General features: G+C 37.9%; 1 protein-coding gene across 4 annotated transcripts in view; it reads left to right on the top strand.

Moving 5' to 3' along the window:
- The first annotated feature begins 267 nt into the window (after window positions 1-267).
- The window catches only part of LOC131440671 (E3 ubiquitin-protein ligase UBR1-like), a 33,786-nt gene continuing 22,366 nt past the window's right edge, over window positions 268-11,687 (top strand). For 2 of the 4 annotated variants that reach the window (XM_058612151.1, XM_058612155.1), the window contains exon 1: window positions 313-666. In XM_058612151.1, the coding sequence (XP_058468134.1) occupies window positions 510-666 (157 nt within the window). In that variant the 5' untranslated portion in view covers window positions 313-509. Of the gene's footprint in view, window positions 667-11,687 lie in introns of all 4 variants that reach the window. The other 2 variants (XM_058612154.1, XM_058612153.1) reach the window with 2 other exon arrangements.

The following is an 11,687-nucleotide window of genomic DNA, read 5'->3' as shown; positions in this document are numbered from 1 at the left end:
CTGGAAATTCACGTAGATTGTTTGACGTTTGGTCAATTCACGTAAACCTTATGTGATGACTCTATTCATTTTAGAGGATGTTCGTATAACATTCATGTTCGTCACGTAAAACATTCAATATGACATTTGAAACCAGTTTACGTGATTCTTCAAGTGAATCGAACGTGAATTTTAATTTGAGTGTGCGTGTCGTTTTGTGATGAGGATACTCAATTATGGGTAAAGTCGCATTCTGAGAAACTGGGTAACTGTAAATAAGAGTGCAGTCCTAAAATTATTTTTGTGAAGTTTCGTATAGAATCAGAAGTAAAACATTTCATTGAATATTTCAGAAAATCTGTGTTATATCAATCGAAGTAGTTATATGTTGAGATTTATTTAGTCTCCGACAGATTCGTGTTTTTAGATTGAGATATTTATTTTTTCTCTTTGTTGATGTTTCGACCTTGAAAACAGAATTATAATAAAATTCGGCCGATTAAAATATTTTATTGTGTTTTTAAAGAACAATGTTCAGGATGCAAGAGCTAGAATTTTCTCAAAATACTTTGCAAAATTGGAGAGAAAAGTATGAGTCAAATTCTTTGTCTCAAGTGGATATTGTAAATTTTCTTCAGAGTACTGCGACTCAATTTGTATACGAACAAAAATCGAGCACCGCAATAGGTAAGGTTCACAAGTTGTCCAATTACGGAAATATGATCAGTGTTAAATTGTTACAGGAATTAGTTTTGATTGTGTATAAACAAAGAAACCCAAATTAGGTTTTATAGAATACTCATGTTAACATATCTTCTACTTTGGTAGTATGCACATAGAAGAAAATAGCAAAAAGTCGTGTTCATACTTATATATCTCTTTAGAATTGTGATAGTGAAGTTCGAATATACCATCGTTTGTTTAAATCAACTTATTCTGGAACAATCATTTTTTTGTTTCGTTTATGTTGTATTTACAATTTAGTTCATATTAGCATATATTTGATTAAAATGTCGGGAATGATGTAAATTTCGCTTGTATTTTATCGCACTCATTTCTTCCTGTATAAATATGGACTCGAAAAATATTAGTTGTAGCCAATACTGCACCTCTGTTTCCTAAAGCGGCCCTTCCACGATCATTAAAGGGTCATTTCTAAAAAGTAATGTAATTTTTAATGAACGTGTAGGGAAAGTAATGATGAATTCTCCATACAAATTTTAAATGTCATTACTTTAGTAAAATGACAAAGGCGGCCCTTACACGAGCATTAAAAATGTCATTTCAAATGATGACTAAGTAATGATGTATTTGGATAACGTGGATAACAGCATCGCACTTACACATGGTGAATAGATCAATGCATAATTACTGGCCAACGCCGGTGTGCAGTTGGTCAATATAGACTTTTTCGTCTGGTGAGGAATTGAAATTGTATATCCTAAATCCATAAATGGGCGCTATTCAGTTGCCCGACCGGTAAACCCAGACAAAATTTCGCAGAATTCGGTAATTTTTACCGAACTTTCAACAGCTGAACGACCAGTAATCAGTTCGGTTTTTTGCTGAATTGTCAAACAACTACCGTAAACTGTAAACCAAATGGATCTAACGAATGGTTCGGTAATTTTTTTTGTGTTTGTTTACTTTTGGTTAAAATTCTGAATTTGAATATATTTTCGGATATCATAAAACAACAGGGGGCTGGGGTATTTAACGTTTGAACTAGGATTCGGATTAGGAAGTCAGAAGTACACTCGTTAACAGTATAGTAAGAACTGACACAGCCAGCTGTTCATTCGGAGTCTGACCTCTCATTCACTTCTCTCTCGCACAATCTCTCTCACAATAGTTCAGAATGGGTTCTGCGCCCTAGTGGGTCATAACAGTCCTAACCCCTAATCTTTTAAATAATTATTTATATAACACAACCAATACTAGCAGTCTTAATTATCATTATAACTTAATATATAAAAATTTCATAATTTCCACTTCTTAACCTTATTTTTTAATCGATTCGAACGCCTCAACATTTGTTCAGGACAGTTTAATTCATAATCAACTCTCGAACACATCGAACCATCTTCCGAATTCTGTCGGGTTTGTTCCTGTTGAATTCCTTGATGTTTCATGCCATATTGTTTTGCTTCGTTCTGTTTCGGGAAATCCACGCCACTGTCCATCACTGTCGCTCTCTGGTCGCGCACGTTTACGCTTCTTTTTATGCTCATCAACTTTTTCGGGTTGTCGGACTATGATGGATCTCTTCTTCCTTCTGTGCGACTTATCCGGCCTTATTTGGTTTCTGTGGGCCATCACCTTTATGTCGCCAAGGATGATCTGAAAAATATTTTGCGAAATTTTCATTAGAAAATGTCCTTTGATCCATCGCAACGCATCGTGAGGATTGTGGCTTTTGTACCAAAGTACGTCCCCAGTTCTCAGATCGCTTAAATTATCATGATCGTTCACATGACTGTCAGGTCTTTGAGAGGTGCCATCAGATGGGGTTGTTTGTCTGAGTGATTTTTTGTAGTGTCTCTTTGGATTAACTAAGTCTAAAATAGTTTTTGGCTTGAATGAAAATATTCTTTCTGATGGGAAGCGTCCATCATCTGTCAAGCAAGTATTTCGATACGTCAGCAAAAATAAATTTATTTGATTATCTAAATCTATTTTTTTTTACTTCAGAATCTAGGAGAAATTTCTTAAGAACTTCTTTCACCGTTCTTACCGACCTTTCGGCTTGTCCATTGCTAGAAGAATTGTAAGGCAGACTTTTCATTACCTTGAAAAAAATGTGTTGAACACACCGCATGGCTAGCTCACCTCTTATTTTGTCTCAGGGTCGGCCACATACTCGAGAGGACTCAGAACACCATACTCACCCGGGGTTTTGTCTTTAAGAGATCACGCGCTGAACAATGGTAGACCATCCAAATCAAAGGCTAAAATAAACTAAATAAATTTTACAATTTTATTGAATTGCCATATTTGCACTGTTGCGGCGCCGATCGTTGAACGTTGGTCTTCGTGATGGGTTGATCGAGAGAAGGAGAGATAAAATAACATACCTCGTGGTTCAATTATATAGGACCGCCGGTTTCTGGCGGGGGTAGCAGCAACACTTAGCCTGGTCGAATGCCCGTCGTCTCGGTGTCAGATGTCCAGGATTAACAACTGGTACTGGTAACGTCCTTCACGTGGTACTTCAATGGCCGATGACGACTTTCTCCGGAACCAGTCTCGTGGGTCCAGAAACATAGGATGAAACGTAAAGCGTGACTTCGTCCAGATCGTCAAACGGAACGTCGACACGGGGTAGGAATCTTCGACGCCTCGATGCTTGACCACCGCGTACTCCGGTTATTTCTCGCGGTCACACGGAATGGTTTTTGGATGGTACCTTCTATAGCCGAAAATTGTTTGGTAACAACAAGTTTTTCCAGCAACTCCACAAACGCAAATGAATTGAAAGGTGGGCCTCCATCTGTGACAACTACATCTGGTAACCCGAACCTAGCAAAAAACTCAACAAATTTTTTTCAAAACCTTCGTACCTTGCTTCATCCAGATAACTTCTATCCATTTAGAGTAGCTATCTACTATCAGCAAAAAAGACTTACGATCAAAGTAGAAAAAATCTGCGTGTATCCTACTAAATGGTTTTGTCGTAGGGATCCATGATGAAGAGAACTTAGGTTTTGTAATTATAGCCATTCTATTGCAAGTTTCACAAGAACTAGCAAACCATTCAATATCTGCGTTAATACCGTAGCAGTATACTGAACGCCGCGCCATTTCTTTCATTTTCACTATACCTGTGTGATTAGCGTGTAGCAGTTTCAGTAGCTCTTTTTTGCATCGATTTAGGAATTATAACCCGATCTTGATAGAGTAAGCAACCGCCTACGTATTCCAAATCACTTTGATTCGAATAAACGTTTGCAAATTGCTTCACAAGCATTTTGGGCCACCCATTGTACAAAAACGAGATAATTTGCTGTAAGAAATCATCCTTTGTGGTTTCCTTAGCTACCATCACACTGTCATTTGGGAATTCCTGGCTAAAGTTAATGCTGTTTATTGTTTCCTGGTCAAGCCTTTTTGGGACTTCTTGATTCAAAGGAAAACGCGAACATAAGTCTGCGTTCCCCATCTTGACTGAAGGCCTGTACTGTATGTCAAAATCGTATATTGAAACCTCGAGAATGAACCTTTGCAACCTTGTAACGAAAATTGCGTGTTTTCCAGCCATCTCAAAAATTCCCACTAGAGGCTTATGGCCTGTGTATATCGTAAATTTTTGTCCATACAAATATTTATGAAACTTTTTGATTGTGCTAACCAAAGCCAAGCCTCCAAGTGTAAAATGGGATATGATCTTTGAGCTGAATTGAGTGAAAATGATGTAAACGAAATCGGATTCTCGACTTCGTCAATCACATGAGCTATCGCTCCGCCTATGCCATAGCTTGAAACGTCAGAAACCGTGAGTCGTAAAATTCCAGTAAATCAGCTTTCAATAAAGCTGCTTTACTCCCTTCAAAAATTTCCTTACATTTAGCATCCCAAACAAACTTTACATTGTTCTTCAACAAATTATATAAGTTGTGGAGCTTGGAAGACAACCGAGGTATGAACCTACTGTAGTAGTTTATTAGACCCAAAAAGGATTTCAGCAACATTTTTGGGAGCTTTTGAATCACGTACTGTTGCAATTATTTCTGGGCATGGGAGAAGACTATTTTCTGTAATAATGTGTCCTAAATATGGTAAATTAGAAACAAAGAATTTGCATTTGCTCCAATTGGCTTTAATATTGGCCTTTACCAATCGTTCTAGAACCTTGGTCAGTTTTTTCTTGCAATCTTCAATATCTTTTCCCGCGACTAGAACATCATCTAGGTAACCAAAAACACAGTCTAACCCTGCCAAAACTTGTTCCATTATCCGTTGAAAAATTGCAGCGCTAGAAGAAGCCCCCTGAGAAAGCCTATTGGAAGTATGCAGTCCTTTAACTGTGTTAATAACAACAAATTTTCTCGAATTCTCAGATAACGATAATTGCGTATAGGCTCCTTCCAGTTCTAGAGAGCAAAAAACTTTACTACCTGCTAAACTCGCAAACAAATCCTGTGCTACAGGTAAGGGATATGTGTTTGGTATGATCAGTTTGTTTATTGAAACCTTACAATCAATGACAAGTCGTATTTCTTTATTTTTCTTAACCACCACAACTACTGGAGATGCCCATTCGCTTGTTTTGATTGGAGTTATAACATTCTCCCTCTCTAATTTTTCTAAATGTTCCATCACCTTGTATTTTAATCTATATGCCCGTTTAAAAATAGGAGCTCTTTTAGCACCAACTCAGCTTCATATCCAGCTATTGGAGTAGAAAAGTTCTTTTTAAACACTTCAGCAAACTTTGTTCTAATTTCTGAAACCATGGCTTCCGTATCTTGTGACGTCAAAACAGTGTTTATGCTAGAACAAGTCAAAAAGAAATCTCTCCATCGAGGGTAAAAGACATCTAACCATTCTTTGCCAAAAATAGGAATAAACTCCTTGTCCGAATTTAAAATGATCAATTGCAGATCTTTCGCCATTCCCCCAAGCATAACATGTACTCTAATCTTGCCTTCAATTACTAATTTTGATCCATTAATCACAACTAAATTTCTATGGCAGCCTATCAATGGCATATTAAAAAGATTTTTATACATATTGGAACTCATCACGGAAACGGCTGAACCGCAATCTATCTCCATCTTTATAGGTTTATTTTCAATAGATACCTGAATATAGATAGGCTGACTTATTTTGTTTAAAGATGCTACTAGCATACAGTCATAGTCACCTGAGTCACTGTCCGCTTGGTCCCGGTTTGGACTCCTCCACAAGGTTGACCGCATCCCTCTTTAGATTTTTTAGTTTAAAACACCTTTTCCTTACGTGACCTTGCTTTCCACAATAATCACACACAATGTCTGATTTGAAGCTTCTCTCCTTATACCGCCAAGCACCAGGACGAAAGCTAAAAACTTTACCGTCACTGTAATTCCTACTTCTACTGCAACTACGACTGCGATCACTGTTACTACTATAAGACTTTTTTTGCCCATAACGATCTCTCTCGGAAGGTCTAGAACCTAACTTAGTCTTGACTGAACCGCGGATGGATGCAATTTGTCCAGAATGTCCTAACTTATTCAACAATCTTGACCTATTTGTTGCCCTCTTCCAAGTGTACATACATTTTTCTGCTGAAGCCATTGTTAAATTATCTTCAGTGAGTAACTTCTTTTGCAGTTCCTTATTGGAAACTCCCATGATGTATCTATCACGAATAGCTAGTTCCTTGAAATCGCCAAAGCGACATTCTTGTGCTAAAAGTTTCAATGCTAGGACAAAATCTTCTATATTTTCATTAGGATGCTGAATTCTACTATAAAATTTAAATCTTTGAATGGAATCTGACTGTTTTATCATATCTTTCTTTGAGTTTTTTTACTATGTCGTCATAAGTCAATGTTTGAAGATCAGGGTTGAGCAGTTTCAATTCATCAAAAACTTGTTGCCCACTGAGATAGATCAATTCAGCTTTCTTGTCTTCAACCGACACTATACTAACTTGAATATAAAATTCCAATCTTTCTACCCAATTACCAAATGACGTGCCATATACATATGGATCAATAGAAGCTACCACATTCGAATCCATAGCTATAGTATTCTAAGAAAATCACTGGACGAAAGAAGGGTAAACAAACAAAAAAAAAAGAACGAATATATCAATGAATGCACTTGCCGATGACGGCGATGCAATATCCAAAAGACAACAAAAATTGTGTTCGCTTACCACACTGCCGGTCTTCAATCTCACCCTTCCAAAATTCCGCTCACAGGTTACTGCTCTCCAATTCGCACACAGAACTGATAAAGATCTCACACTCCAAATCGTGTTACTGTGAGTGACTTGTTATCACGCTCTTCGCTACCCAAGCGATGGGTACTCAAAATATACAGCGGTACTAAAAGAAGAAAAAGAATTAATGGAGGTAATATTGTACTCAAAATTAATTGTTTGAAACACAAAGATCAGTTTTCTTTACACTTCAACACTACACTACACCACAATGGCGAAGGATTTTTTTTTTGCACAAAGCCTTAACTTTCAGCAATGCTATTAGTTCCTCAAGAAGACCATTGAGGAACTTTTTCCTCCCTGGTACTTACGGCAACCAATTCAGAGCGCTATACATTGACACGCTATATTATGTTCCACCTTCGCGGAATATATTTTGTTTTAATGTTACAGTTATAAAAAACTGTTACTTTTTTATCACACGCGCCACGTAAAATACTTTCGATTTATCTCGTCGCCAGTTTTAACGTTTGAACTAGGATTCGGATTAGAAAGTCAGAAGTACACTCGTTAACAGTATAGTAAGAACTGACACAGCCAGCTGTTTATTCGGAGTCTGACCTCTCAGACTAATTCACTTCTCTCTCGCACAATCTCTCTCACAATAGTTCAGAATGGGTTCGGCGCCCTAGTGGGTCATAACAGGGTATACTAGGAGATTGATAGTACCTATTAGCTTTCTTCGGGCAGAACCAGCCTAGATGCGTGTGGAATCCGCCGGAAAAAAATAAGCCAAAAATAGATCCACTGGGTTTCTGCTTCCATGTCGTAAAAGGCGACAATTGCAGGGGTTTTTAGTTTTTCTAAAAGTTTTTTTTAATTGAATGATAAAAATTACCTATTGCGCATCCATAATAATCCTTTAATATTACAAGGTTAATGAAAGAGGTAACATACATCGGTATATTGAATAAGTAGTAAAAAATAATAAACTTAATAAATAATTAAAATAAACAGACACGCGTGAAATTTTGGACCTTTGTTTGCTGATTTAAAATGCTTTAATATAATTTTTAGAATATGTCACTACAGTGACTCGACTATTTTGTCTGGATCCTATTCACTCGTTTCTTTTGTAGTAGGATATGCCATTTAGAAAAAATAAGGAAGTTTTTGTTCGTTACGCGATAGTATTTCAACACATGGATCAACAAGTCCCGAGACAGCATTTTTTTGCAAAATTTTTTTTTATTCATCAACATAATCACCTTTTAGGGTGATACAATGGTTCCAACGTTTTTCCAATTTTTCAATACCATGTTTATAAAAAAAATTAACTTTCGCTTCAAAATAAGCTTCAGCTTCAGCGATGACCTCCTCATTTGAGCCAAATCTTTTTCCCTGGAGCATTTTTTTAAGATCAGAAAAGAGCCAGTAGTCACTGGGTGCTAAATCTGGCGAGTATGGGGGGTGGGGAAGCAGATCAAAGCCCAATTCGTTCTATTTCGCGATTGTTTTCATCGACTTGTGGCAGGGTGCATTTTGTTCCATCGAAAGCAATCGCGGCACCCACTTGGAAAAAACCTTTTTCATGCTAAATTTTTCATGAAGGATAGTAAATACACTTCCATATGATATCTGTGTCATCTCAGCAATCTCACGGAGCTTCACTTTACGATCTTTCATTATAACTTTTGTCACTTCACTCACATTTTCCTGTGTAACGGCTTCCACAGGTCTACCCGAGCGTTCCGCGTCATTTGTGTCGGTACGACCACGTTTAAACTCGGCGAACCACCGACAAATCGTTGCTTTTGATCGACAAGAGTCCGGATAACATTTTTCAATCCATTGTTTCGCTTGTATGGTGTTTTTACCCATTAAACAACAATGAATTATCAAAATACGAAACTCGGTTTTTTCCATTTTTTAAACAAAACTACAAAACGACTTTACTCCAACCTCGATAACTCAGCTGTTTCTGGTCGGATCGACTTAAAATTTTGACCCGTTTCAAGCAAAGGTTAGTACTCTAGAAAGACGTGGTTACTGGTTTACTACGAGCGCCATCTCCGCTTTAGTCTCGGGACTTATTGATCCATCTTAAAACCGAAACATACTGAGTCGCGCGCGAGTACTACAGTTACTGAAATTTTTACTAACAAATATCCTTCTCCCGTGACGGTTCTGGAGTGCGCAGTAGTATATACGGCCTCTAGTAATAACAAGCGTTGAACTAACATACCTTCCTATCCCTAAACGGACCTACAACCGAACCTGTCCGGCGCAGGTACTGATCAATAAACTTCATGGTTACCAGAAGTTGCACATTGAAGGTTGACCTGCCATTCCCAGGTCTGATCTTCCATAATTTCTCTGTGCAATATCAGCTGATCCCGATCAGTAACGGAGTAGCAACTAGGGGTGGCCGCTCAAGCTCAAGCTATCATAAAATAACATTCATTTTAAACTTACGATAAGGGTTTTCGGATTTGGATATTTTTCTTAGAAACGAGTGAAGAAAATTCGAACCGGTCGTTACTACGGTGCAGTGTATATTCACGAAAAAATATGAAAAAATGTCTAGAAAAGATGTAACTTCACTTCCCGGTTGACCGGAATTATGAGCATTGCACAACCCGTCAAGTCCACCAGAAATAACTCTCAAACGAAATGTATTGGCAGCAAGTGTACATAGTGATATAAAATTATTTTCTTCCTTTAATTAACCAAAACGTTTTGAGTAGTTCTAATGTTAACTTGTGCACTTGTACCTAATTCGACGAACCCTTCAAGATATCTTTTCGTTTGGTTAATAAAACGACACTTACTAAAAATTTATATATGTATATCTTTTTACAGAATTCTGTGATGAAAACTAGCGTTTTCGTCAAAAAAATTACCGAACAACGGAATCGAACATAAACTGACGAGTTATAGGCGAAACGGTTTAACGTTCTAGTTTGTCCGTCCAAAAAAAAACAAGCTTCCAGACAATTGCCCGTAAATTCGAAAAAAAAAACAAAATTACAATATAGCGATATTCACACAGCCTATCGATACTGCAGATAAAATCACGCGTTTTATGTGATAACGGCCAAGGAGCCTTTTAACAACCACTTTTGCAAGAAATTGCAGGCGAGCTATGAAAAATAGAGTATTAATTTTAACACCAGTTTACTATTATGACCTACTCTGAGTGAGTACCGACTCTTTCGGAATTTCTCTTCAAAGTGAGTTGATAGGAGGCTTATTGGTCGTTATCACAAAAACACGAGAAATAGTTATGTACTTTTTATTCGGGTGAAAGAAAAAAAAATGCCTCACACGGTTTGCTTTGATGCGTGTGTTGCCCAAATCTTACTTCTATTGGTGTATAACTAATGTAACTTCCTACTAGGGCGAAGTAACCTAAGATAAATGCACCTGGCCAATGGTGGTAAAAACGCGCTCATGAGGCTCATTTTCTTCTATTCATCAGCTCACCTCATGATTTACGATGCAATCCGTAAAATGATGGTGAAGTTGAAACTCATCGCTGATGTGAACAAACACACTCATCTATACAGAGCATCACTGACACCAAACTGTGATGGTATTGATGGTTCTCAGTTTTGATTTCATAATACCTAACTCTCATTCCGAATTTTAAAAAGTAAGTACTGAGTTTTGCATCACCGTATTGAACTACGCAGGTGAGTGTATGCTTACACTACAGAGATGCCAACACAACCAAGATATTCGGTTTTGTTTTTGCTGCTACTCAAAACGAGTACGAGGGTTGATGTACGAAAACAAAACTCGAATCGTGGCGTGATGTATACAGTACACGATTGAATTTCGTAGCTAAACACAACTGGTTACTGAGCCAAACGCGATGTTCAGCATAAGAGAACATGTTTTTAGAGTTGAATTAAAATGACATCGATTCGAACAGTGGCCGCCCAAGACAATTTTGGTGGGTGGGAATACAAGTGAGACAGTTGCAAAAGAATTTCATCATTCAGTGATTCAAGCGAAGAGGTTGTGTTGGCTCATGAGTTAACGGCTGCTACTCTAAGCTGCAGGTAGTTAAAACTGCTGGTGCTAATCGTCATGGTAATATTCGGGGCGTTTCCCGATTGGAAAGCTAGCAACGAAGGCCATCTCGTTCATACGCACAGAGGTGTAGAGACACAGAACGCATAGAAGTGACGAGTCACAGAGGTGCCATCGCATAAAGGTGCGAAGACGAAGGTGTGCAAGTAGGTAAGGTAAGGTGTGTTAGTATCATTGTCGTCAACCAGTTCGGACGCGTTTTTAATATGCTCCAAGAGCCGCGGTGCGCGAGTTCATTTAATTTGCTTTTTAATCCAAACAATATTGCTTTTTGTTTATTATTCACTATGACCTGCGAAATTTGTGCTCTGGATACCACCTTCGACTCGGTTATGTGGACATGTATTGGATGCCCACGAAAATTTCACGCCACCTGTGTTGGAGTGTCTGTTCAACGGGGTTCACTCCGGAGAAGGGATAGAAGAGTTATTGGCGTAAACTCTTATATACTGCCGTGTTGTGAGTTCTGTCAAGAGCTTGTTGGTGCAAAAATGGACCTCGATAGACTAGTTGAACAACAAAAGCTTCTTGAACGTCAACTCCATTCAAACACGGAAGTTGTGCATAAACTTTCGATGCAACAAGAGAAGCCAAGCTTAGTTCATGAGGCTATAGTCGCCCAAGAAATATTGCTTACGACTATAAAAAATGAATTGATTTCAATAAACAAAAATAGCAGCTTGACCGGCAGTGTTGTTGCCATTGAAAACCATGTCACCTCATTGTTCGATACAGCAAT

This window comes from Malaya genurostris, chromosome 1 (genome assembly GCF_030247185.1).
Source record: "Malaya genurostris strain Urasoe2022 chromosome 1, Malgen_1.1, whole genome shotgun sequence".
Classification (NCBI taxonomy): Eukaryota; Metazoa; Arthropoda; class Insecta; order Diptera; family Culicidae; genus Malaya; species Malaya genurostris.
Note: the sequence above shows the minus strand (reverse complement) of the source record. Positions and strands in the feature narration are given on the sequence as shown.